A 27,289-nucleotide genomic window follows, 5' to 3' on the forward strand; every position below is an offset into this window, starting at 1 on the left:
GGGATGGCTTAGCGGTTAAGGTGTTTGCCTACAAAGCCAAAGACCCAGGTTCAATTCCCCAGGACTCACATTAGCCAGATGCACAAGGGGATGCACACATCTGGAGTTTGTTTTCAGTGGCTGAGGCCCTGGCATGTCCATTCTCTCTCTCTGTCTCCCTCTTTCTCTGTCAGATAAATAAAAATAATTTTTTTAAAAAGACCATGGAGCCAGGCATGGTGGTGCGTGGGAGGCTGAAGCAGGAGGATCACTGAGTTCACCTGAGACTACATACTGAATTCCAGGACAGCCTGGGCTGGAGTGAGACCCTATCTCGAAAAAACAAAGCAAAAAAGAGTCCATGGAAGAGTCCAGCTGTCCACCATCCCCAACCAGCTTCCTCACCTTCTCAGTCTGGGCCAGGACTGTCAATCTCCCTTTGTTGACAAGTCCTTGTGTCTTCCCTAAGCACAAGACCAGAAAACTGAGGAAAAAGTCATGTTTATTTCCCATTTGTCAAGCAAACCAACAGCATATTTCTGATAACATAACCATGACTTAGAATGCTTGCAGGTGCTCTGACAATTCCTGGGATGAGGAAACTGCCCCTCCTGCTCCCTCACCCACCTCCTGTGTAACTTGGGATTCGAAATTGGAACTCAACCCTTCTCACAAAGGAAACAAAACAAAAAGGATTTAAAACACAAAAACAATAACAAAAAAGCCAACTGTACCAAAGGAAAAAATAATTATTTTAAAGCCGGGTGTGGTGGCACATGCCTTTTTTAAATTATTTATTTTATTTATTTTTTTGTTTTTCAGGTGGGGTCTCACTCTAGCCCAGGCTGACCTGGAATTAACTCTGTATTCTCAGGGTGGCCTCGAACTCACAGCAATCCTACTACCTCTGCTTCCCGAGTGCTGGGATTAAAGGCGTGCGCCACCATGCCCGGCTTTTTTTTTTTTTTTTTTTTTTTTTTTAGTTTTTCAAGGTAGGGTCCCACTTTAGCTCAGGCTGACCTGGAATTTACTATGTAGTCTCAAGGTGGCCTTGAACTCATAGTGACACTCCTACCTCTGCCTCCCGAGTGCTGGGATTAAAGGAGTGAGCCACCACGCCCGGCTTTAAAAAAAAAATACTTTCTTTTCCTTTTTTTATTTATTTTTTTTTTGGCACATGCTTTTAATCCCAGCATTCTGGAGGCAGAGGTAGGAGGATTGCCATGGGTTCAAGGCCACCCTGAGACTACATAGTAAATTCCAGGTCAGCCTGAGCTACAGTGGGATCCTACCTTGAAAAAAAAAAGACCAGCAAAGCCAGGCCTGGCAGTGCATGCCTTTAACCCCAGCACTGGGGAGGCAGAGGTAGGAGGATCTCTGTGAGTTCTACAAATTCCAGATTAGCCTGGGCTAGGGCAGACTACCTTGAAAAAACAAAAATAAAAGGCCAGCAGGGGGCACCCTCTCCATGGAGCCTGGGTCTGTAGCTACAGCAGTACAGACAAGGGCTCCTGAGAACCTCACCAGCAGCAGGAGCAGCCTTCCTTCTCTCAATTAACTTGTCACCTGTCATTCTAGTGTTGGGGGACTAAGGGACTCCCAACTCCCACACATGAAGCAACTGTACCATTAAACCCAACAAACAACACAGGAACTTGCTAGGAGTAACCCAAACAGCCTTCTCTGATGGCTGATGCAAAACTTCTGAGCCACTCTCTCAGGAAGTGGGTGGGGAGGCATTGGTGGGGGGCCTCTCACACAGCTTTTTCTCAGTGCCAGAGACGGCCCAGCACACAATGGTTGGGGCCTGGGGAGAGCTCAGTGAAGTAGGGATGGGCCAGGGCGGTCTTGGCTGAGATCCGCTGGTTTGGGTCGTACTGCAGGAGTTTCTGAGAAGAAAGGATAGAGATCAGACCTGGGCATACATAAGGTGGAGAGAAACTCCTTCTCAGGTCCTGGTGGGAAGGCCCAGACCCCAGAGGTGACCTTTGAACCCAGAACTGTGTGAAGCCACTACCTCCCAAGCTTTCAAGCCACACTCCAAGTCTGGGGCTAAAGTGGCAGGTCTATTTCTAGTCCTGTGATTCATCCAGGCCTCTTTCTGGTACCTGAAGCCTAGTTAGTCCCCTTCCTAGCTGAAGACTCCAGGTTCCACCTGCTTCTGGTCAAGAACAGACATCTCTTGTGACAAAAAACAGATCCCAAACCTGTCCAGGAAGTGCACTTGGGATGGGGCAGGGGTATTCAACAAAGTGGAGAAAGAGCTACATCACCAGAGGCCAGGCCTGTCTAGTTGTCTGCCCTCAGGTTCCTAAACCTAGGCAGAATGAGGAAGCATCCACTGCCATGAGAAACTATGGAAAGGCAGGCTCTGGGTTGATCAGTCTCTCTCTCTCTCTCTTTCTCTCTCTGTTTCTTTTCTGGAGAGATAGCAACATAGCCTGAAGATAGAAATCCTGCCTTTCCTGACCCTGACCCAACAGCAGGGTAAAGACACCAACAGGTATGCTTCCAGGATTGTGGACAAGTAGGAATGGCTCTGCTTAAGGCCTACTTGGCAGCTCAAAGGTCAACACAATGCCACAGGGTGGTACAAACCCAGAGATCAGGGAACAGCCTGTTCAGACCTGCTGGCCCTGCCTGTGTGCAGGTTCATTTCCAAGGAAGAGATTATGGGGACAGACACAATGGCAGGAGGTGGCATGGCCTCTGCCTAAGGAAACTTTTCATTTACATGGGGTAAGAAAGGAAGACAAATCAGAAACACAAGGCAAATAGAACACAGGAACAAATGTCATGACCTCAAAACAAAGCTAACCAGGTGGCTCGTGCCTTTAATCCCAGGCCTTGGGAGGCTAAGGTAGGAGAATCATCATTGAGTTCAAGGCCACCCTGAGACAACACAGTGAATTCAAGGTCAGCTTGGGCTAGATCGAGATCCTACTGCAAACACACACACACACACACACACAGAGAGCAAACCAGATGACAGAAACTTTAAAGGGGAAGATGAACACTGAACTTATCAGGAGATAGGCTTCCTGATGAGTAATCAATGCATACACAAAGGTCAAGAAGGAGGCCAGCTTGGACTGAGCATGAGAGTGACTAAGAGGCTGGCTGGCAGAGGGGACACTCTGGTACAGCTGCTCGAAATGAGATGCTAGCTTGCCCACCTGCACATACCATGAGCAGGTCCTTGCCCTCTGGCTCCAGATTGGGTATAGTTTCCTCCAGGTCCCTCCTGGTCCACTTGGGGAAGCTGCTCTTATAGTCAGGCAGCTGGGTGACTCCTGGCCATGTGGCCTCACTGGGAGTCCCCAGGATGCGAAAGATCTGAAAGAGCTGGTCAATTTCTGAGTCACCAGGAAACAGGGCTTTGCCAGTCACCTGGGACAGGGAAGAAGAGAAAGTGTGTTTTCTGTATGACACTGTCAGGCAGAATCCAACACCAAATAAGTGGCCAGACCCAAGATGAGTAGATCTTCAAGATATCTGTCCTAGGGCTGTGCTAAGAATTCTATGTTCAGACTTGGTGTGGTGGCATACTCCTTTAATCCCAGCACTCAGGAGGCAGAGGTAGGAGGATCACCGTGAGTTCAAGGCCACCCTGAGACTACATAATGAATTCCAGATCAGCCTAGGCTACAGTGAGACCCTACCTCAGAAAAAAAAAAAAAAAAAAAAGAATTATTTCCAAGGATAAGGCTGGCTTCCCCAGCCAGGCCCAGACACCCCTCAATCCTCATCTAAGAAGTATTAACTAGCAGGGCATGGTGGCACATGCCTTTAATTCCAGCACTGAGGTAGGAGGATCACCATGAGTCCAAGGCCAACCTGGGCACACGCCTTTAATCCCAGCACTCAGGAGGCAGAGGTAGGAGGATCACCATGAAGTCAAGGCCACCCTGAGAATACAGAGTGAATTCCAGGTCACCCAGGACTAGAGTGAGACCCTACTTTGAAAAACCAAATAAAAATAAAAATAAAAAACACATATACATGCGTGTGTATATTTTATATTACTTATTTACTTTTTCTTTTTTTAACAGGAGGGCCCCGCTTATAATGTCCCTGGAACCATGCCTGCCTGTCTCTTAAGACAAGGTCTTGCTATGTATCCCATCGTCGGCTGGTCGGGGCATCCCATGCTGGCTTGGTACCTGGTTTATGGCCCAGGATGGCTTTTAACTTGAAGCCTTAGTCTTCTCTCTGTTTCAGTGCTGAGAAATCTAGAGTCTTGTGCGTGAAAAGCAAATGCTTTACCACCGAGCTACATTCCCAACCCTTAGTGTTGTTTTTTTTTCCGTGTGTGTGTGTGAACATGTGTAGAGGCCATACGTTGATATCAGGTGTCTTCCTCGATTACTTTTCACTTTTGTTGTTTGTGGTTTTTTGAGGTAGGGTCTCACTCTAGTCCAGGCTGACCTGGAGTTCACTATGTAGTCTCAGGGTGGCCTTGAAATCACGGTGATCCTCGTACCTCTGCCTCCCGAGTGCTGGGATTAAAGGCGTGGGCCACCATGCCCGGCTTCCCTTGTTGTTTTTTGAGACAATGTTTTCTATGTAGCCCAGACTGGCCTTGAACTCAAGAGCCTCCTGACTTGGCTTCCCATATGCTGGGATGACAGGAGTATGCAACCACACCTAGCTCAAAGCTTGTCACTGGTTGTTTGTGCTGTGGTGCTGGGTGTTGAACCCAGGGTCTTGCATATGCTTAGGCAAGCACTCAACCACTGAGGTATACCCTCAGCTCACTTTGCTCCCATTACCATCTCTGCAAAGATGCAACCAATGCTCCAGACGTCCACGGCTGTCGAGTACAACTTGCTTCCCAGGAGGATCTCTGGGGCACGGTACCACAATGTCACCACCTATGGGGGCAAGGAAAGCATCATTTAGGGTGACCGAATGTATCGGTGATAACCTTTGCCTGTCTCTCCCCATTGTCCTGTAATGCCTCATGGGTGTAGGTGCGCAGGGGCACCCCGAAAGCACGAGCCAGTCCAAAGTCAGCCAGCTTGATGGCTCCAAACTCATTGATGAGCAGATTCTGAGGTTTTAGGTCTCGGTGGATGACCCGATGAATGTGGCAGAAATTCACCCCCTGCAGCAGCTGGAAGAGGTAGCTCTGTGAAAACAAGAAGGCGCCATGGAGCAGGAAGCTGCTGTCGGGACAGTGAGAGGGTGTCACCTTGGCCAGGGGGCTTCTCTGGGTACCTTGACTAAGTGCAGAGGGAGCGCCGAGTCTGGCGTGGACTCCATGTACTTCTTCAGGTCCTGGCTGAGGAACTCAAACACCAGGTACAGCGTCTTCTCTCTATGCACCACGTCCAGCAGCCTGGCAGGGAGATGCTAGTCAGGGGGCCATGGGAGTCAGGGTCCCAGCTCCTCCATTTCCTTCCCCAGCTCACCTGACAATGTTGGGGTGCTCTAGTTCTTTGAGCAAGGATATCTCCCTGATGGCAGTGCTAGGGACCCCCTCATTATCCCTGTAGGAAAATAGGGAATTGTCATGGGGACCAGGTGGCCTGGCAGGTGGGGGGTTGTCCTTTCTTTGTTCCTTTTTTTAAAAAAAGCTTTTTTCCTTTTAACAAAAATCATGCATTTTGGGTCTGCAGAGATGGCTTAGCATTTAAGGCGTTTGCCTACAAAGCCAAAGGATCCTGGTTGGATTCTCCAGAACCCACATAAGGCAGATGCACAAGGGGGCATATGCATCTGGAGTTTTGTTTGCAGTGGCTGGAGGCCCTGGTGTGCCCATTCTCTCTCTCAAATAAATAAGTAAAATATATTAAAACTTAAAAGTCCATTGCTCTAAAACTGCATGTATGCTATGATTTTGTTTGCTATTAAAATATTAGCTATAGTGTCCTGGAGAAATGGCTTAGCAGTTAAGCGCTTGCCTGTGAAGCCTAAGGACCCCGGTTCCAGGCTTGATTCCCTAGGACCCATGTAAGCCAGATGCACAAGGAGGTGCATGCATCTGGAGTTCATTTGCAGTAGCTGGAGGCCCTGGCGTGCCCATTCTCTATCTATACATATCTGCCTCTTTATGTCTGTTTGTCGCTCTCAAATAAATAAATAAACAAAAAATTATTTTAAAAATATTAGCTGTAGAAAATATGTTGGCAGTTGCAAAATAATTTCTGTAATGAGAAATCCAGCATTCCAGAAGTCAGATTGTTCTAAATGTCTGCATGTTGTACACATTTTCTGCCAACCAAGGGAAAAACCACCCTCCTTTTATCTTCCAAATGGTCAGTGTCGGTACCTGCAACCCTGAACCTTCTTTCTTTTTTTGTGTTTATTTATTTATAATTTTTGAGGTAGGTCTCATTCTAGCTTGGGCTGACCTGGAATTCAGTATGCAGTCTAACTAACTCATGGCACTCCTGGCCTTGAACTCAGAGTGATCCTCCTACCTCTGCCTCTAAGTGCTGGGATTAAAGGTGTGTGCCACCACGGCCGCCTTTTTTCTTTTTTTTGGGGGGGGGTGGATTTCCCCAGTCAGGGTTTCACTCCAGCCCAGGCTGACCTGAAAGTGCTACAAGACACACCCTCCAAGAGCCACAGGATAAGGCTGGTCAGGGAACAGGAAGGAGGGGCAAGGGGTGGGGTAGGGGCTGCACCTCTGTGGCCACCCCAGAGGTTGAGGGCGGACTTTGGGATGTCCCCGAGGAGAAGCGGGGCCACCCTGACTGCCCCAACTCACAAATCTAGCCTGATCTTCTTGAGGGCCACAAACTGCCCAGTCTCCTTGTTCTTGGCCTTATATACCACCCCATAGGTGCCTTCTCCAATCTTCTCTACCTTCTGGAACACATTCATGTCTGCAGAGCTGTCTAGGAAACAAACAGCGCCCAGGAGTTCAAAACCCGCACCAGCCTACACAAAGTGCCCACCCTGGCGCCTTCCTGAAACCCATTCTCCGCGGGAGGTCGCCTCAGAGCTGGGGGCTGCCCTCGCCCAGCCCAGCCCAGGTCTCTTCGCCTCTGCCTGGCTACGGAGTGCAGGAAAGCCCAAACTTCCTTCCCCTGCCTCAGCTCAGATAAGCGCAGGCTCTGGAGAACACGAGAGTACCCAGAGAAGTTGCCCAGGGGTGGGCGACAGCGCAAGGCGGAGGTCGCCTCTGAAGCCCCGGCCCCGCTCTAAGCTGCAGTCAGGACCCAGGGCCTCAGCTTGTCGACGACTGGCCTCCTCTGAGGACGGGCTTTCAGAAAGGGTGGCATCCCTGAGTCCCGGGCCGCCCCCAAACTCTGCCTCAGAGCCCCAATATCCGCCCCTCAGCCCGCCAGCCCAGACGTCACCAGAGCCCCTCAGCGGCTGCAGCCTTTCCCGCGGGCAGGCTGTCTGCTCCGGGGCGCCCCCTGCCGGCCGCCCCCAGCGCGGCACCACGTGTGCACTGGCAAGACCCGCCTCTGGTGTGAGCTTTTTATTCACCAACACATTCCGAACGCCCCAAGCACCGCCCAAGGCTCAGCCCCAGGACCCCGAAGTCCACAGCCTTTTGAGGGATTGGGGGTCGTGGTTTTTTTTTTTTTTTTTTTTTTTTTTTACATGAGGGTCTCATACAACCAAGGTTGGCCTCAAACATGCTATGTAGCCAAAGCTGGTCTTGAACTCCTGATCCCTCTGCCTCTGCCTCCATATGCCACCACGTCAGGCTTGGGGTGCCAGATGTTGATGCCTCCTCTCTGGGTTCTGACTTCTGGGACACTTCCAAAGTCTGAGGAAGAAGCCCTTTGCTTCTCTTCTTTCTGGCCCCAGACAAAGGCTGTCTCTCACGGGGAGCACCTGTAGCCTGTAATGGCTCGGGAGGCCTTGCCCTCAGGAGCAGCTAGGGAACTATCTAGGGGCTGGTGTTTCCAATTGGCTGGCGTCGCTCTCCTGCAGGTACAGCCTCTGCTCCAAGACGGCTCGTTCTAGCAAGGACAGATTCATCCCCTCCACACAGGTCAGCACACGGGCCTTCACCAAGAAACCTCCATCTGAAAGACACAAACCCCAAGGCATTAGCAGTGACTGACCCAGAGTGTTGGCAACACATTACATTGGTGCTTCTGGATGCTTCCCCAACTTGCTTAGTCCTGAGGATTTTGTTTGTTTGTTTTTATTTCAAGGTAGGGTTTCACTCTAACCCAGGCTGACCTGGAATTCACTATGTAGTCTCAGGGTGGCATCAAACTCATGGCGATCCTCCTACCTCTGCCTCCCAAGTGCTGGGACTAAAGGTGTGCACCACCATGACCGTCATGTTACTGTTTTTTTGTTTGTTATTTTTTTGAGCCTGGGTCTCACTTTAGCCCAGACTGACCTAGAACTCACTCTGTAGCACAGGTTGGCCTCGAATTTAAGAATTTATGGTGGTCCTCCTACCTCAGCCTCCCAAGTGCCAAGTGCTGGGATCAAAAGTGTGTGACATTACACCTGGCTCGTGTGTGTGTTGTGTGTGTGTCTTTCATCCCAGCATTTTGGAGGCAGCAGAGGTGGGAGGATCACTGTGAGTTCAAAGCCAACATGAGACTACATGAGTCAGCCTGAGCTAGACTGAGACCCTACCTCAAAAAAATCCAAAATAAATAAATAAATAGTGACTAGGGGTGTTGCTCCCTGGTAGAGCACTGGCCTAGTATGCAGGCTGAATCCCCAGCACTGAAAAATAAGTAAATTTAAAACAAGGACATAGCAGGGTATGGTGGCTCATGCCTTTAATCCCAGCACTTGGGAGACAGAGGCAGAGGTAGGTCGATTGCTGTCAATTCAAGGCCATCCTGAAACTACATCGTGAATTCCCAGTTGGTTTCAGCTAGAGTGAGACCCTACCTCAAAATAACCAAAAAGGGAGCTGGGTGTGGTGGCACATGTCTTTAATCTCAGCACTTGGGAGGCAGAGGTTGGAGGATCACCATGACTTCAAGGTCACCTGGAGACTACATAGTGAATTCTAGGGCTAGAGTAAGACCTTACCTGGGGAGGGAGGGGAGAGGTCATACCATACCATTGTGCATGGGATGCTAGGACTTGCACTTGTTTTTCTTTTGCTTTTGTGTGGGATTTTTTTGTTTGTTTGTTTGTTTGTTTGGTTGGTTGGTTGGTTGCTTGGTTTTTCAAGGTAGGGTCTCACTGTAGCTCAGGCTGACCTGGAATTTTCACTATGTAATCTCAGGGTGGCCTCAAACTCACAGCGATCCTACTACCTCTACCTCCCAAGTGCTGGGATTAAAGGCATGTGCCACCACGCCCGGCTTTTTAAAAAAAATTATTTAATTAATTTATTTTATTTGAGAGACAGGCAGATGGAGAGAAAGAAACAATGGTGCACCAGGGCCTTTAGCCACTGCTAGTGAACTCCACCATGCACCCCCTGTGCATCTGGCTTACATGGGTCCTGAGGAATTGAACTGGGGTCCTCAGCCTTCGCAGGCAAACACCTTAACCGCTAGGCCATTTTACCAGCCCTAATTTTGTATTTATTTTTTTAATATATTTTACTTATTTATTTGATACAGGGAAAGAGGCAGAGAGAAAGAGAGGGAGAGAATGGGCACGCCAGGGCCTTCAGCCACTGTAAACGAACTCCAGATGCATGTGCCTTGCTGTGCATGTAGCTTAAGTGGGTCCTGGAGAATTGAACTGGGGTCCTTTGGCTTTGCAGGCAAATGCCTTAACTGCTAAGCCATCTCTCCAGCCCCATTTGTTATTTCTTTTTTCTTTCTTTTTTTTTTTTGGTTTTTCAAGGTAGCACTCACTCTGGTGCAGGCTGACCTGGAATTAACTCTGTCATCTCATGGTGGCCTTGAACTCATGGCGATCCTCCTACCTCTGCCTCCTGAGTGCTGGGACTAAAGGTGTGTGGCATCACGCCCAGCTTCCCATTTGTTATTTCTTAATGGGGGTTACTTTTTCTAGATCAGTGCTGCCTTTGAGCTGTCACCCCAAATCCTACTTGTCCTGTTGTCCTTCTCCTGACTAGTGTAGCAACCTGCAACCTTCCTGTGTGTTCTCTGGCATATTTGTGTTTCCCTCTTGCAGCACCCTTGGTCTACCTTTGCATTCTCTCTGGGACTTCCTAGAACCTGGCCGTTGCCCAGGCCAGCAGGTCCTCCCACTGGCCATGACTCAGGCTCTTCCACCACGCACCCTGCAAGCCAGGAGGTGAGCCTAGGATCCTCCTGCTGCCCAGGTTTGTCAGTGCACACCTGCCTCCACCTCCCTCTTGCTGCTGTTAATGTGCTGTACCACAGTTCACCTCTGCTCTATTTCCTCCTCCCACACCCTCTCCCTTGGCACATTGGACTTGGTCTTTCCAGAATCACCCACCTCTGGGGTAAAAACTTTGTCCTCAGTTTCTTCCTGCCCTTTCACTCTTCCTTCCACTGCAGCCTCCTTTGGCTCTATCAGGACCTATGACCTTGGGACTGCTGGGTCACCACCATCTCAGCTGGGCTTTAAGTTTATTTATTTACTTATTTTCAAGCAGAGAGATAGAGAGATTGGCCACACCAGAGCCTCCACCTGCTGCAAAAGAACTCCAGACACATGTGTCACTTTTATTTAGTTAATCATTTACTTGAGAGAGAGATAGAGAAAGAGAGGCAGGTAGAGACAGAGAATGGCCATGCTAGGGCCTCCTGCCACTGCAAACAAACTCCAGACTCATGCACTCCCTGGTGCATCTGACTTTATGTGAGTAATGGGGAATTGAACCTGACTCCCTTTGGCTTTGCAGGCAAGTGCCTTAACCGCTAAGTCATCTCTTCAGCCCACATGTGTCACTTTGTCCATCTCAGCTCCCCCTCTTTAAAAAAAATAATTAATTAATTAATTTCAGAGAGAAAGAAGCATATGGGGGGGGAGGGCTTCTGGATAAGATGGCAGCATAGCAGCCACGCCAAAGCAGCCTAGGGAGGGAAAAATGCAGAAAAACACACTCTTCTACCAAAAAGTGTATGTGTATAAGGAGCTTTCAACCCCAGCAGAAAAGCAGGAGAGGCTCAAGTTTTTGGCAAGTAGGAAACCGGCCAGATTCCTGCCAAAATCCCTGATCCGTGCACCTGCCCAGCTGCCAGTGCAGAGCTGCGGGAGCAGAAACCAGGCATAAATATTTTCCACTCACACCAACCTCCTCACAAGGTGAGGAAAGCTAAAGGAAAAGACAGCAGGGACCAGGTGAGCAGATGCTGAAGGAGAACACACCTGGGACCACCAAAAATGACAAAGCCATCAGAATGACCTCTAGTGAGGTTAATTTAGATGAAGTATCTGAGAAAGATTTCAAAAGAATGATTATAACTAATTTCAAAGGAATCAAAGAAGAAAACAAACTAAAGGAGAACACAGGAAAGCAGCTTAATGAAACAAGGAGGTCAATACAAGATGTGAGTAAGGAAATAGATATACTAAATAAAAACCAGTAAGACCTACTAGTAATGAAAAACACAGTATGGGCTGGAGAGATGGCTTGGCGGTTAAAGTGCTTGTCTGCAAAGCCAAAGGACCCAGGTTTGATTCCCTAGGACCCACGTCAGCCAGATGCACAAGGTGGCACATGTATCTGGAGTTCGTTTGCAGTGACTGGAGGCCCTGGTGTGCCCATTCTCTCTCTGCCTCTTTCTCTCTCTCAAGTAAATAAAAATAAAATATTTTAAAAAAGAAAAACAGAAAGTCAAATAAAAAACTCTGTAGAAGTCTCACCAATAGAATGGATGAAGGAGAGAACAGAATTATCTAAACTAGAAGACCAGGTGGCAGATCTAATAAAGTCCAACAAAGAGAAAGACAAGCTAATAGGAAGACATGAAAGGGAATTTCAAGATATTTGGGAGACTATGAAAAGATCAAACATAAGAATTTAGGGTTGCCGGGCATGGTGGTGCACGCCTTTAATCCCAGCACTCTGGAGGCAGAGGTAGGAGGATCGCTGTGAGTTTAAGGCCACCCTGAGACTACATAGTTAATTCCAGGTCAGCCTGGGCCAGAGTGAGACCCCACCTCAAAAAAAAAAAAAAAAAAAATTCAGGGTATAGTAGAAGGAGAAGAATTTCAGTCCAAAGGCATAGTAGATGTTTTCAACAAAATCATAGAAAAAAATTTCCCCCAAATTGGGAAAGAGATGCCAATGCAAGTACAGGAAACTTTTGGAACACCAAATAGCAAAACCTGGAAAGAATCTCTCCTCACCATATTATAATTAAACTACTAAACATGCAAACCAAAGAAAATATATTGAAAGCAGTTAAAGACAAAAAGCAAGTAACCTATAAAGGCAAGCCCAGTAGGATAACAGTAGATTACGAACACAAATTTTGAAAGCCAGAAGGGTTTGTAATGATGTTTTTCAAGTTCTGAAAGATAACAACTGTCAACCAAGAATATTTTTTACAGCAAAGTTATCCATCCAAACTGATGGAGAAATAAGGACATCTCATAACAGAAATAGGCTAAAGGAATATTTGACAACTAAGCCAGCTCTACAGGAAATACTTGAAGGGATACTTCACACTAAAGAAAAGGAGAGCACACATATGAGCAAACAGGAAAAAATAAACTATACTCAAATAACAGTTAATGCAAGAGAGTAAAGGGGGGGGGGTGCTGGAGAGATGGCTTAGCAGTTAAGGCACTTGCCTGCAAAGCTTGAGAACCAGATTTCCCCAGTACCCACATAAGCCAAGTGCACTAAATGGCACATGTGTCTGAAGGCTGGTTGTGCAGTGGCTGGAGGCCCTGGCGTGTCCATTCTCTCTTTTTCTATCTACTTCTTTCTCTCTTTTGCTCAAATAAAATACAAATAAATAAAAATATTTAAAGAGAGTAAAGGGAAAACAGGAAGCACTCCAAAAAAAGAAAGGTGAGAATAAATACATACCTTTCAATAACAATTCTTAGCCAGGTATGGTAGTGAATGCCCTTGATCCCAGCACTCGGGAGGCAGGGGTAGGAGGATCACTGTGAGTTTGAGGCCACCTTCATTCTACATAGTGAATTCCAGGTCAGCCTGAGCTAGAGTGAAAGCCTACCTCAACCCCCCAGATAATAATAACTCTTAATAATAATGATAATGATAATGATAAGTCTTAAAGGCTAGTGGACAGATTTGAAACAGATTTAAGCAAATGACCATACATAAGGCTAGGACATATCATAAGCCATCTGAAATTTGTGATTTATCTTTTTCTCACTTCCCCATCATGGCCATCATGACTCAGCACCAGAATGGCCAGTCCATTCTGAATCCAATCATGTATGTTTCCCAAGAGTCCTCGAAGCACATGACTGATGTGGAAGCCATGTTAACCTCAGTGACACCTCCCACCAGGTCACAGCCAGACCTCTGCCTCATTCTTTTTTTTTTTTTTAATTTTTTTTTTTATTAATTTATTTATTTGAGAGCGACAGACACAGAGAGAAAGACAGATAGAGGGAGAGAGAGAGAATGGGCGCGCCAGGGCCTCCAGCCTCTGCAAACGAACTCCAGACGCGTGCGCCCCCTTGTGCATCTGGCTAACGTGGGACCTGGGGAACCAAGCCTCAAACCGGGGTCCTTAGGCTTCACAGGCAAGCGCTTAACCGCTAAGCCATCTCTCCAGCCCCTCTGCCTCATTCTTGAATGACCCAGAAGACGGCCCAGCTCAGAGCCCACAGAGAAGTAGGGTTGGGAGACGCAGCTTACCCTCCTCATGCTCCAGCTCCCCAAGGACCATGTACAGGGAGCCCACCTGGGCCTGGAACGGCTCCACCAGCTTGGTGCAGACCAACACCTGGTGCTTACCCGAAGTGTGCTCAGCTGTCAAGGTCACTCGGGAGCATGCCATGTCGTAGAGGCACAACCTGGAAGGCAGAGAAAGGGTGGTAATTTCTATTCACAGATGGGACCACCAAGCTCAAAAGGTTTGAGAAGTGTTGTCATGGACCAGGGCAAACAAACTTGACATCAAAATTGAAGAGGGGGGCTGGAGAGATGGCTTAGCGGTTAAGCGCTTGCCTGTGAAGCCTAAGGACCCCTGTTCAAGGCTCGGTTCCCCAGGTCCCACGTTAGCCAGATGCACAAGGGGGCGCACGCATCTGGAGTTCGTTTGCAGAGGTTGGAAGCCCTGGCGTGCCCATTCTCTCTCTCTCCCTCTATCTGTCTTTCTCTCTGTGTCTGTCGCTCTCAAATAAATAAATAAATAAAATTTAAAACAAAAAATTGAAGAGGGTGTCCAGGCGTGGTAGCCCACGACTTTAATCCCAGCACTTGGGAGGCAGAGATAGGAGGATCAGCATGAATTTAAGACCAGCCTGGAGCTACATAGTGAGTTCCAGGTCAGCCCGGACTAAAGTGAGATGCTACCTAATATAAAAAAAAGAAAAGAAAGAAAGAGAGAGATGGCTTAGTGGCTAAAAAGTTTGCCTGGGGGCTGGAGAGATGGCTTAGCGGTTAAGCACTTGCCTGTGAAGCCTAAGGACCCCGGTTTGAGGCTTGATTCCCCAGGACCCACGTTAGCCAGATGCACAAGGGGGCGCACACATCTGGAGTTCGTTTGCAGTGGCTGGAAGCCCTGGTGCGCTCATTCTCTCTCTATCTGTGTCTCTCCCTCTCTCTCTCTGTCACTCTCAAATAAATAAATAAAAATGAACAAAAAATATTAAAAAAAAAAGTTTGCCTGGGAAGCCTAAGGACTCAGGTTCAATTCTCCAGGTCCCACATAAGCCAGATACACATGGTGATACATGCATCTGGAGTTTGTTTGCAGTGGCTAGAGGATCTGGTGCACCCATTCTTTCTCTCTTACTCTCTCTCTGTCCCTCTCATAAATAAGTAAAAGAAAAAAAAAATTTTAAGTTAAAGAAGCTGGGTGTAGTGGCGCACGCCTTTAATCCCAGCATTCAGGAGGCAGAGGTAGGAGGATCACCGAGTTCCAGGCCACCTCAAGACTACAGAGTGAATTCCAGGTCAGCCTAGGCTAGAGTGAAACCCTATCTCGAAAAACCACACATACACCAAAAAAAAAAAAAAAAAAAAATCAGTAGAGAAATGGTTAAATTATGGTATCATCATATATCATTAACAATAAGTGTATACAATCTCAGAAATGAGTTGACAGTTTTATCATTTCTGCAAACATTGCAGTGTGCCAACATAAACCTAGAGGGTTGCTTAGGTTAGGTTAGATGGCACAATCTACTGTCCCTAGTCTATAATCCTATGCCACCTGCTTCTGTACTACATCCTTAGGCAACTAGAACACAATAAGAAGTATCTGGACATGGAAACATCTAGACATAGAAAGGTACAATTAGGGCCAGGAGTGGTGATGCACGCCTACAATCTCAGTGCTTAGGAGCTACAGAACAGGCAGGAGGGTCAGGGGTTAGGGTCACCTTCAACTACATAGTGAGTTTCAGGCTGACATGGACTACATGAGACCCTGTCTTAAAAAGAAAGAAAGGGAGCTGGGCGTGGTAGCACACACCTTTAATGCCAGCACTCAGGATGCAGAGGTAGGAGGAATGCCATGAGTGCAAGGCCACCCTGAAACTACATAGTGAATTCCAGGTCAGCCTGGGCTAGAGTGAAACCCTACCTCAAAAAAACAAAAACGTGCCGGGCATGGTGGCGCATGCCTTTAATCCCAGCACTCGGGAGGCAGAGATAGGAGGATTGCCATGAGTTTGAGGCCACCCTGAGACTCCATAGTGAATTCCAGAGCAGCCTGGGCTAGTGTGAGACCCTACCTCGAAAAACCAAAAAACAAAAAAGAAAAAGAAAGGAAGGGGCTGGAGAGAGAACTTAGCAGTTGAGGTGCTTGCCTTTAAAGCCTAAGAACCCAGGTTTGATTCCACAGTACTCACATAAGCCAGATGCAGAAGGTGACATATGTACCTGGAGTCCATTTGCAGCAGCCAAAGGCTTGGCATGCTCACTCTTTATCTGACTTTTCTCTCAAATAAATAAATAAAAGTAAAATATTTAAAAAAAGAAAGGAAGGAAGGAAGGAAGGAATGAGGCTAGAGAGATGGCTTTGGCTTAGCAGTTAGGGTACTTGCCTGTAAAGCCTAACAATCCGGGTTTGATTCCCCAGTACCCACATAAAGCCAGATGCACAAAGTGGCACGCGCATCTGAAGTTCATTTGCAGTGGCTAGAGGCTCTGGCATGTCCATTCTTTTAACCACTAAGCAATCTCCCTCACCACCCTCACCACTCCCCCTTATTTAGTGAGACAAGGTCTCTCACTTAAACCTAGGGCTCATCAATTCAGCCAGTGCAGCTAGCCCGCTTGTCCTGGAGATCCCCTGACTCCACTACCTGGGTGCTGGGATTCCAGGTGAGCCACCACATCCTCCTAGCCTTTACATGAGCGCTGGAGTTCCAAACTCTGGTCTTCAGACTTTCTCAGCAAGCACTTTACCAACTAAGCCATATCACCAGCTCCCCAGGTTATGTGCATTTTAAAAATGGATACAGGGCTGGAGAGATGGCTTAACGGTTAAGGCGTTTGCCTGAAAAGCCAAAGGACCCTGGTTTGATTCTCTAGGACCCATAGAAGCCAGATGTGCAAGGGGCGTAGGCATCTGGAGTTCATTTGCAGTGGCTGGAGGCCCTGGTGCACCCATTCTCTCTCTCTGCCTTTTTCTCTCTCAAATAAATAGTTTTTAAAATGGATACATATTAATTTTAGTAGCTTAATTTTTTAACTTTTTGTTTTGTTTTTTTGAGGTAGGGTCTCATTCTGGCCCAGGCTGACCTGGAAATCACTATATAGTCTCGGGGTGGCCTTGAACTCATGGCAATCCTCCTACCTCTGCCTCATGAGTGCTGGGATTAAAGGCATGTGCCATCATGCCCGGCTATTTTTTTCTATTTTTATTTATGTATTTGAGAGAGCAAAAGAGAGAGGGAAACAGAAAAAGAAGCAGATAGAGACAGAGAGTGCATGGGCACATCAGGACCTTCAGCCACTGCAAACGAACTCCAGACACATGGGCCATCTTATGCATCTGGCTTACGTGGGTCCTGGGGAATAGAACCTGGGTCCTTTGGCTTTGCAGGCAAGTACCTTAATCACCAAGCCATCTCTCAGCCCAGTTTTTAGTATTTTCAATAATTAAACAAAATAATAAAAAAATTTTAATCTTTTTGAAGAGGAGATATTTAACCATTTCCTGGCACATGAACAAAACAACCATTCTTACTTGCCAAATGTTCGCAGCGTGCCCCCGTCAGGCACTTGGCCAGCAGTCACCTCCCAGGGGAAGTAATAGGTCCCAGGTTTGGGCAGCATCAAGGTTTCCAGTAACAGAATAATTGAGATGGAGTTATGAAGATTTCTGATAAAAAAAGAAGATAGGCCACAACATGCATGAGACCAGCAACATGTGAAAGACACATTCTAGTAGGGAGGGTTACGAAACTTACCACTGTTTGATAGTTTATGAATTCACAGGTTAATATATGTGTGTGTGTGTGTGTGTGCATGCGCATTACATATGCACATATTACATATCAACACAGATATACATATTGGCTATTTAGAGAGGTACTGTTCCCACTCCCATTTCGTTCTCCACCTATCCTATAAAGCACACGTCTGGAAAGGAGCAGTTACTAGTATATCCAGAGAACTGACTGAGGGCCATTCAGGTGGCCTGAAGCCCACTCTGGAGACAGGCATTGTCCATTCTAACTGGTAGGCTGAAGGAGCCTTAGAAAAGGTTTCCTCACCAGGCATGATGCCCAGCCTGAGATATAGTGAATTCCAGGTCAGCCTGAGCTACAGCAAGACCCTATCTCAAAAAAAAAAAAAAAAAAAAAAAGGTTTGCTCTAAGTCCAGTGTGGTAGCACATGCCTTCAATCCCAGCACTCAGTAGGCAGAGGTAGGAGGATCACTGTGAGTTTGAGGCCAACCTGAGATTACAGAATACACTACAGGTCAGTCTGGACTAGAGTGAGACCCTACCCTGAAAAATAAAATGAATTGAAAAAGGCTAGGGAGATGGCTCAGTGGTAAAAGGAACTCATTTGCAAAGCTTAGGTTTGATTCCCCAGCACCCACGTAAATCCATATGCATAAAGTGGCACATGCATATGGAGTTCATTTGTAGTAGCAAGAAGCGCTGGCATGCCCATTCTCTCATTCTTTTTCTGCTTACAAATAAGTAAAAGAATTAAAAAAAAAAAAAAAAAGACAAGCCAGGCGTGGAAGAAAAGAACAGGACGTGATGATGAGGACCTCTGTGGAACACCGATGACCCAGCACTGCTTCAGAAGGCTAGCACAACCTAGACCTGGGCACCACTGGTTTTACTGATTTCTACTAAAGAGGTCACTAGGGAGTACATGGGGCAATGTGCCACTGCCATTTCCAGGCAGCGAGCCAAGACCAGGTTTGGCCTGTGCAGTTCAGGGCAACTGTGCAGCCCTGGCCCCGGCTCAGCTATAACCCATCCCCGCTGGGGAGATATGCAGCGCGTCACTGTGGCCAGGGAGCAGGGCCGTCTCTATCACCCCAAGTAAGGCAGCCCCTAATAGTGGCTTGACAGAGAAGCTAAAGAAAAAGAAAAAGTTGTGGTCCTCAGTTGGGGTCATGGAGGACAATCCCATCCAATACAGCAAAAAGCTGAAAGCTTAAAATCATGTTTGTAGCCGGGCGTGGTGGCTCATGCCTTTAATCCCAGCCCTCGGGAGGCAGAGGTAGGATTGCCAAGAGTTCAAGGCCACCCTGAGACTACATAGTTAGTTCCAGGTCAGCCTGGACCAGAGTGAGACCCTACCTCGGAAAACTAAACAAACAAACAAACAAAAAAATCATGTTTGTCTGGGGATGGGGAGATAGCTCAGCAGTTAATGGGGCATGCTTGCAAAGTCTGCTAGTCTGGGTGCAATTCCCCAGTACCCACATAAAGCCAGATACACACAGTTGGACAGTTCATATGCAGTGGCAAGAAGCCCTGTTGTGCCCTTTTCTCTCTCTCTGCTTATAAACAAATATAAATATTTATTTTGGGGGCTGGAGAGATGGCTTAGCAGTTAAGGCGTTTGCCTGCATAGCCAAAAGACCTCAAGCTGAAGGCCCTGGCACACCCATTCTTTCTCTCCCTCTCTCTCTCAAGTAACTAAATAAGGCCGAGCATGGTGGTGCATGCCTTTAATCCCAGCACTCAGGAGGCAGAGGTAGGAGGATCACCATGAGTTCGAGGCCACCCTGAGACTACATAGAGAATTCCAGGTCAGCCTGAGCTAAAGTGAGACCCTACCTCGAAAAACAAAAATCAAATAACTAAATAAAAATAAAGTTTAAAAAATATGTATTTATTTTTAGCCAGACATGGTGGCACACACTTTTAATTCCAGTACTGTACAAAGAGGTAGGAGGATCACTGTGAGTTCAAGGACAGTCTGGGACTACAGAGTCAGATCCAGGTCAGTCTGGGCTAGAGTGAAATCCTACCTCGAGAAAACATCCCCTGCTCCACCCCTAGCCCTTACTCTCTACATGGGTTCCTTTACCCCTCCAGCTTCCCACAAGGCAGCTTTTTGAGCTTTCTTTTCTCTCCATGGTTTTCCAGGCCCTCCACGTGGGATCTCTAGTCACATGGGTATCTTTCCTTGGCTCTGTACTTCCCTCAATAAGTATAATAATTAAAAAAATATTTTTAGCCGGGCGTGGTGGCGCACGCCTTTAATCCCAGCACTCGGGAGGCAGAGGTAGGAGGATCGCCATGAGTTTGAGGCCACCCTGAGACTACATAGTTAATTCCAGGTCAGCCTGAGCTAGAGTGAGACTCTACCTTGAAAAACAACAACAACAAAAATATATATATATTTTTAGAATCCCATTTGCATGCCAGGCGTGGTGGCGCACATCTTTAGTCCCAGCACTTGGGAGGCAGAGGTAGGAGGATTGCCATGAGTTTGAGGCCACTCTGAGACTACAAAGTGAATTCCAGGTCAGCTTGGGCTAGAGATATTACCTCAAAAAAAAAAAAAAACAACATTTACTTGTTTAGTGTGTGTGTGGTATGTGCATGTATATTGTTTTGCATGTGTGTGGGTGCACGTGTGTGTGTGCATGTAGATATTGACTTTGCGTCTTCCTCAATCACTCTCCACCTTATTTACTGAGACACATACATTTTTTAAAGTTATTTATTTATTTGCAAACAGAGAGAGAGAGAGAGAGAGAGAGAGAATGGGCGTGCCAGGGGCCTCTAGCCATTACAAACTCCAGATGTATGTGCCACTTTGTGCATCTGATTTTAGGTGGATGCTAGGGAATCAAACCTGAGCTGTCATGCATTACAAGCTAGTGCCTTAACGACTGAGTCATCTCCCCAGCCCACATGATTGTATTTTATTTTTTGGTTTTCTGAGGTAGAGGTTCACACTAGCTCAGGCTGACCTGGAATTCACTATGTAGTCTCAGGGTGGCCTTGAACTCATGGTGATCCTCCTACCTCTGCCTCTTGAGTGCTGGGATTAAAGGCATGTGCCACCATGCCCAGCTCACATGGACTTTAAAAATATATGTATCTTAAGCCAGTTCATTTAGGAGGCAGAGGTAATATGAACACCATGAATTTGAAGCCACCCTGGAACTACAGAGAGAGCTCCTATACTACAGTGGGCTGCAGTGAGACACTGCCTCAGATTTTAAATTTATTATTTATTTGCCAGGTGGGGAGAGAGAGTGAGAATGAGAGAGAGAGAAAGAGAGAGAGAGAGAGAGAGAGAAAGAGAGGGAGAGGGAGAGGGAGAGTGAGAGGGAGAAGGAAAGGGAGGGAGAGGGAGAGGGAGAAAGAGAGAGAGAGAGAGAGAGAGAGAGAGAGGGAGGGAAGGAGGGAGAGGGAGAGGGAGGGAGATTGGGCACACAAGGGCCTCTGGCTCCTGCAAACAAGCTACAGAAGCAGCACCACTTTGTGCATCTGACTTTACATAGGTACTGGGACACTGAACATAGGCCATCAGGCTTTGCAAGCAAGCACCTTTAACCACTGAGTCATCTCTTCAGCTCCTACATCTTTCCCCCCCAAGGCTATCCACACTGGCCTCAAATTCCCATCTTCCTATCTCTCAGCCTCTCAAGTGCTTGGATTTATAGTGTATATTACCATACCCAGCTCTGTGGACATCTTGACTTCAGATTTCTGGCTTCCGGAAGAAGTACATTTTTATTGTTTAAGCCCTAGGAAACCAATATAATGTCACTTATGATGTCAAATTAAGACAAAAAAAATTTCAGACTAACAGAACAAATTTTGGTAAAGGATTGAATAATTATAAAATAACTAATAAAATAACTGTAGATTAGATAGAAGAATTGCATCATTGTTAATTATGTTAACTAATAATTGTTCAGTAAATGTCCTTATTTTTAGGACATAAGCATTTGTAAGTGAATGACTTCTGCGATTTTTCAAAAGTTCTAAAACAGGGTTGGAGGGTTGCTTTAGCACTTAAGGCACTTTCCTGCAAAGCCAAAGGACCCAGGTTAGATTCTCCAGGACCCACATTAGCCAGATGCACAAGGAGGTGCACGCATCTGGACTTCGTTTGCAGTGGCTGGAGGCCCAGGTGCTCCCATTCTCTTTCTCCTACTCTTTCTCTGCAAAAAAAAAAAAAAAAAAAAGTTCTAGAACAGAAAACCAGTAAACAGAGATGACCTGTGGAAGACAAATAAGCAACCATGGCAAAATGTTAACTAGTGAACCTGGGTAAAAGGTCCCTTGTCTATTCTCAGAATTCAGAAGGTGAAGTAAGACTGGGTTGCCCTCCTGTAATCCCAGCACTTGGGAGGATGAGACAAAGAGGATCATAAATTGAGACTAGGCTGAGCTACAATATAGTTTCAGGCCAGCCTGGGCTATAGTAAGCTCCTGTCTCTAAACCAAACCAAACCAAACAAAAAACCCACCTCAGAGGCCAGAGAGATGGTTTATGGGTTAAAGCACTTGTCTTTGTAGCCTAAGAACCCAGGTTCAATTTCCCAGTACCCATGTAAACCAGATGCACAGGATAGGACATGCATCTGGAGTTTGTTTGCATAGGCTACAGGCCCTGGCACACCCGTTCTCTTTATCTTCCTCTTTCATGCTCTCTCAATCAGGACACAGAGATAGGAGGATCGCCATGAGTTCGAGGCCACCCTGAGAAGACTACACGGTGAATTCCAGGTCAGCCTGGGGTAGAGCAAGACCCAACCTCAAAAAGCAAAACAGAACAAAAAACACAACAATAAAAACCCCACCTCTATACTCTGCTCTTCATGGTCCCTGACAGCACCAGTGTTCCATCTGCTCAAACCTAAGATCTTTCTAGATGCCTTTCTCTCATGGCCTCATCCAACCCACCCCAAGTATCTGTCAGCTTTACCTCAAATTTGTATCGAATCTGTCCCCTTAACTCCTTCTTCACGCACCATCCCCAACCAGCCTGATACATGTGTTATTTTATGCATCTGGCTCTACGTGGATACTGGGGAATGGAACTATATGTATATATATATTTATATTTAATTTTGTTGTTGTTTTGTTTTTTCGAGGTAGGGTCTCGCTCTAGCCGAGGCTGACCTGGAATTCACTATGTAGTTTCATCAGGATGGCCTCGAACTCATGGCGATCCTCCTACTTCTGCCTCCCGAGTGCTGGGACTAAAGGCGTGCGCCATCACGCCTAACTTCAAGAATTTCATAAATCCTCCTACACTAAGGTTTTCAGGCATGTCAATATTTACAGCCTTGATGACGATGTTAACGCAAACCAAACCTGGATTCCAAGACTTCTAGGAGCTGCTAGCTTAAGGAGGAGAAAGTCTGCGCTTCCAAGGCTGAGAGGAAACACTTCCATCTGTTTCGCTCTAAATGATGGCCACTCCGTACACAAGGTGAAGTTTTGCAATCCCAGATCCAAACCTTCACAGGAAAGTCATCAATATTTTAACAGACAGTAATGAACTTTCACCTCAATAAGACCTTTTCACTAGTCCCTTTTGCCCCAGATTGGGAGGACAGGAAATCCTACCGCTCTCCTCCGTAATTCTGCAAGGGCAATAGCCTTTTCAAACACGGACCTTTGAAACACAGCGTTCCACTCATCTCGAGGGAAGGTTTAGGCAGTGGGCCCGGAAGCTTTAAGACATGCGAGCTCCGGGGCGCAGGCGCAGTCCCCGCCACAACCTCGTTGCCCCGCCCCCTCCCAGGCTTCCAGCCAACCCCGTGGTACCCGTCGCTAAGGTTTCACGTTCCTTCCTTCCGCCCGGCGAGATCACGTGAACCTACAGAGGCGAAGTCCCGGAAGCGCCCACTCCCTCCGGATCCCGGCGATTTCTTCACTTTTTACCTGGCCCTACTTGGCGACGAGCCGCTCGGGGAACTCCCCCGGCCCGGAGCCCGGGATTCGCTGGTCCGACGGGAGGTCCCGGCGCAGACGCCGCCTCCGCGTCAGCCTGCACTGCGGCCGGTCACGCGGGGCTGGGGCCGGGGAAGGGGCGTGCCCGAGCCGGCGGGGCGGGGACTCGCGCTGTCCCGGGACTGCTCTTAGGGCCCGGGGTCGCTGTGGAGCTACGGACACCTGTCGCCACCGCCTCTGCCGCTCCTTCCTCCGCCGCTGACACTAGCAGACACCATGAACCCCGACCTGCGCAAGGAGCGGGCCTCCGCCACGTTCAACCCGGAGTTGATCACACATATCTTGGATGGCAGCCCCGAGAACACCCGGCGTCGCCGAGAGATCGGTGAGGAGGGCGGAGGGCCAAGCCTCTTCTCTACGGGACGGGGAGTCCCGGGTCGCAGTGACGAGGCTTAGGAGGACCCCATCCGCACCCCGACTTCGACGGGCGTCCCCGCGGCAAGGGGTGTGATTCAAGGAGGGTGAAGTCTGTTTCTCTTGATGTCCTTTAATTCCCTTGCAGAAAACTTGATTCTCAACGACCCAGATTTCCAGCATGAGGATTATAACTTCCTTACTCGCAGCCAGCGTTACGAAGTGGCTGTCAAGAAGAGTGCCACCATGGTGAAGAAGATGAGAGACTTTGGCATCTCGGACCCTGATGAAATCATGTGGTTTAAAAAGTAGGTATGCCTTAGCGTAGTATAAGTAGTGTAAGCCCAGACGTCACAGCTGCCCTCCCTGGAGCTCTTTTGTAATCGTGTGTGTTTAAAGGCCCAAATTCTCAGGTTCATTTTTAACGTTTTATACGTGGAAAACAATGTGATTGTCTTTGCATGTGTGTTAATGGGATGGCTTATTTACAGAATGCTAATGGAGGGAAGTGCTGGAGTTTCATTCACAAAAACTCAGGCTCAAGAATCTTACTTAGAAAACTCTGTTTCAGGCATTTCAGTGTGGTTTACATGTAAAAGGAGCTTGTGTTTTGTAAGGAGTCTGACTGCCAGGGGTGTGGTTCAGTGGTAGAGAGCTTGCTTAGCAAGGCCCTGGGATCGATTTTCAGCACTGAAGGGGAAAAACATAGTCTGCTGATTTTCTGGATTTGGAATTTTCAGATGAAAGATCAGATGTTTTAAGTATTTTGGAGCAATAGGAGATTATATTTTTATTTAATAGTGTGGGCCTCAAGTTTAAAATGATGGAAGCGTTACTCAACAAACAAACAAACATCAAACTTCAGAATGACAAAATATTCTGAGAACTCTGGGAATCCAGCATTGTTGCATCTCGTGATGGTGTTCATTATGTCTGTGTTGTGCAGAGAATGTGTGCTGGTCCTACTGCTGGAAGAGTAGGGCCACTCATTTCTGTTACTTCAGTTTTCAACTGGATAGAAGTAGGAACTTTTCCCCTTTAGCCTTAATAAATATTCTAGTACAAGGTTCTGTGGCATCTCTTCCGCTGCATTCCTGGGCATCTCCTGCTTTAGAGATCTACATTTAGAGGAACTCCAACATGCTCATCATTAAAGATAAAATTTGGGGCCTAGAGATGTAGCTCAATGGTAGGGACATGGCCTAGCATGCACAGTTCACTGAGTTCAGTCCCTGGCACCTACCAAATAAAATAACAATTTAGGCCAGAGGTGTAGCTTAAAGCGCTTACCTAATACACTTGAAGCCCTGGGTTAAATCCTCAACACCTTAATAAAGAAAAAAATTAAAAATTTAAAAATAGCCAGGCATGGTGGCACATGCCTTTTAATCCCAGCATTCGGGAGGTAGAGGTAGGAGGATCACCATGAATTTGAGGCCACCCTGAGACTACATAGTGAATTTCAGGTCAGCCTGGGCTAGAGTGAGACACTACCTCGGAAAAAAAAAAATTTTAAATAGGTCTGAGCTGGGTGTGGTGACTCATGCCTTTAATCCCAGCCCTTGGCAGGCAGAGGTAGTAGGATTACTGTGAGTTCAAGGCCACCTTGAGACTACAGAGTGGAATTCCAGGTCAACTTGGGCTAGAGTGAGACTCTACCTCGAAAAGCCAAATATAAACAAATAAATAAAATTAAAAAAATAAAAATAGTCTGGAAAGATAGCTCAGCAGTTAAGGCACTTGCTTGCAAAGCCTAATAGCCTAGGTTCAATTCCCCAATACCAATGTAAAGCCAGATGCAAAAAGTGGCACATGCATCTGGAATTCATTTGCAGTGTCAAGATGCCCGCCCATTCTCTACCTCTCTGTCTTTTTTTTTTTTTTTTTTTTGAGGTAGGGTCTCACTCTAACCCAGGCTGACCCGGAATTGACTGTAGTCTCAGGCTGGCCTTCAACTCACAGTGATTCTCCTACCTCTGTCTTCCAAATGCTGGCATTAAAAGTGTGTGCCACCATGTCCGGCTTTATTTATTTATTTATTTATTTAATCTATCATTTTTTGAGGTAGGGTTTCACTCTAGCTCAGGCTGTCCTGGAATTTATTATGTAGTTTCAGGGTGGCCTCGAACTCAGAGCGATCCTACCTCTGCCTCCTGAGTGCTGGGATTAAAGGAGTGCGCCACCATGCCCAGCTTTTATCTGTTTTTTTTTTTTTTTTTTTTTAATGCAGACACAGCAGGTTGGGAGTAGATCATTTCATAACCTGTCATAGTTTATCATTAACAGAATTGAGTGAAGTCACATAGAAAGCTAAAACAAAGTCCTTTATTAGGCTAAAGAACCATGAACACCAGCCAGCCAGTCACTTTGCACATCATTTTTCACATAAATATTATAGATACGCTTAAGGGCTGGAGAGATGGATCAGTGGTTAAGGCACTATCTTGTAAAGCCTAACGGTCCAGATTCCAGATTCAGTTTCCCAGTACCTACAAAAAGCCAGATGCACAAGGTGGTATGTGCATCTGGAGTTTGCAGAGGCCAGAGGCCCTGGTGTACCCATTCTTTCCCCCATCCCTGTTCTCTCACCTTTCAAAAAATATAAATTTAAGCTTTAATGCCCTTTGACACGCTTCCAGTGTTCCTAGGATATATGTGAAATCAATTGAAGAAGGGGACTGATGCATATGTCACCAAGTCATCATCTAGCAGATTATAATTCCATCAGTGTGAGAAGCTTGTTGTTTGTGACTCATGTTTTTTTATGTACCACCAAGAAAAAAATACCATTAACTGTGAGACACATTGGATTACCTGAATGCTAACATGGCAGGGAGGAGTGCTAGAATTGATGAAACAGTGACACTTCTTTAAAAAATATTTTTAAAACATTTTTATTATTTATTTATTTATTTATATGCGAGTGACAGAAAGAGGGAGAGAGAGAAAGGGAGGGAGGAAGGGAGGGAGAGAGAGAATGGGCACGCCAGGGCCTCCAGCCACTGCAAACAAACTCCAGATGCATGTGCCACCTTGTGTATCTGGCTTACGTGGGTCCTGGGGAATCAAGCCTCAAACCGGGGTCCTTAGGCTTTTTAGGCAAGTTGCTAAGCCATCTCTCCAGCATGAAACAGTGATATTTATGAGGATTTGAGGCATTTACTGCTCCTTTTTGTAAAATATTTATTTATTTATTTCAAAATAGAATGAATAAGAATGGGCACATCAGGGTCTGTAACCACTGCAAATGAGCTCCATATGCATGTGCCACTTTGAGCATCTGGCTTATGTGGATACGGGAGAATTGAACTGAGTTTTTAGGTTTTGCAGGCAACTGCCTTAAGTGCTGTACCATCTCCTCAACCCTTTTGTTTGTTTTTCTGAGGAAGTAGAGTCTTGCTCTAGCCTAGACTGGCCTGGAATTAACTATGTAGTCTAAGGATGGCCTTAAACTCACAGTGATCCCCCTACCTCTGCCTCCACAGGGCTGGGATTAAAGGTGTGCCCGCTACACCCAGCTTTTTTCTTCTCTTTTTCTTTTTGAGATGAGGTCTAGCACTGTAGG

The 27,289-nt window shown here is 46.8% G+C and overlaps 3 protein-coding genes across 13 annotated transcripts in view; 1 reads left to right on the top strand and 2 right to left on the bottom strand.

Annotated features, from left to right (window-relative positions):
- Positions 1 to 1,354: 1,354 nt before the first annotated feature.
- Positions 1,355 to 7,339, bottom strand: Cdk3 (cyclin dependent kinase 3). 4 transcript variants are annotated; one of them, XM_004655689.2, is made up of 8 exons: positions 7,290 to 7,339; positions 6,695 to 6,824; positions 5,394 to 5,471; positions 5,200 to 5,320; positions 4,940 to 5,110; positions 4,752 to 4,853; positions 3,166 to 3,369; positions 1,355 to 1,868 (listed from the first exon to the last, which is right to left on the bottom strand). In XM_004655689.2, the coding sequence occupies exons 2-8, from the start codon at positions 6,808 to 6,810 to the stop codon at positions 1,749 to 1,751; spliced, it is 912 nt and encodes a 303-aa protein (XP_004655746.1). In that variant the 5' UTR covers positions 6,811 to 6,824; positions 7,290 to 7,339; the 3' UTR covers positions 1,355 to 1,748. The 4 variants fall into 4 exon arrangements, with proteins under 4 accessions (XP_004655746.1, XP_045015018.1, XP_045015016.1 ...); XM_045159083.1 differs by lacking the exons at positions 6,695 to 6,824; positions 7,290 to 7,339 and adding an exon at positions 6,885 to 6,972; XM_045159081.1 differs by lacking the exon at positions 7,290 to 7,339 and having other exon boundaries at positions 3,156 to 3,369; positions 6,695 to 6,943.
- A 60-nt stretch (positions 7,340 to 7,399) lies between these two features.
- Ten1 (TEN1 subunit of CST complex) lies at positions 7,400 to 23,422 on the bottom strand. Of its 7 annotated transcripts, XM_045158362.1 has the most exons (5): positions 22,729 to 22,903; positions 21,081 to 21,149; positions 17,160 to 17,294; positions 13,655 to 13,812; positions 7,400 to 7,970 (listed from the first exon to the last, which is right to left on the bottom strand). In XM_045158362.1, the coding sequence occupies exons 3-5, from the start codon at positions 17,246 to 17,248 to the stop codon at positions 7,828 to 7,830; spliced, it is 390 nt and encodes a 129-aa protein (XP_045014297.1). In that variant the 5' UTR covers positions 17,249 to 17,294; positions 21,081 to 21,149; positions 22,729 to 22,903; the 3' UTR covers positions 7,400 to 7,827. The 7 variants fall into 7 exon arrangements, with proteins under 7 accessions (XP_045014297.1, XP_045014296.1, XP_045014299.1 ...); XM_045158361.1 differs by lacking the exons at positions 21,081 to 21,149; positions 22,729 to 22,903 and adding an exon at positions 23,302 to 23,422; XM_045158364.1 differs by lacking the exons at positions 21,081 to 21,149; positions 22,729 to 22,903 and adding an exon at positions 23,185 to 23,291.
- A 32-nt stretch (positions 23,423 to 23,454) lies between these two features.
- Acox1 (acyl-CoA oxidase 1) overlaps positions 23,455 to 27,289 on the top strand; it is a 38,473-nt gene continuing 34,638 nt past the window's right edge. For both annotated transcript variants that reach the window (XM_004655198.3, XM_004655199.2), the window contains exons 1-2: positions 23,455 to 23,695; positions 23,873 to 24,032. In XM_004655198.3, coding sequence (XP_004655255.1) covers positions 23,587 to 23,695; positions 23,873 to 24,032 — 269 coding nt within the window. In that variant the 5' untranslated portion in view covers positions 23,455 to 23,586. The remainder of the gene's footprint in view (positions 23,696 to 23,872; positions 24,033 to 27,289) is intronic.

Source organism: Jaculus jaculus, chromosome 9 (genome assembly GCF_020740685.1).
Source record: "Jaculus jaculus isolate mJacJac1 chromosome 9, mJacJac1.mat.Y.cur, whole genome shotgun sequence".
In the NCBI taxonomy this organism is placed as follows: domain Eukaryota; kingdom Metazoa; phylum Chordata; class Mammalia; order Rodentia; family Dipodidae; genus Jaculus; species Jaculus jaculus.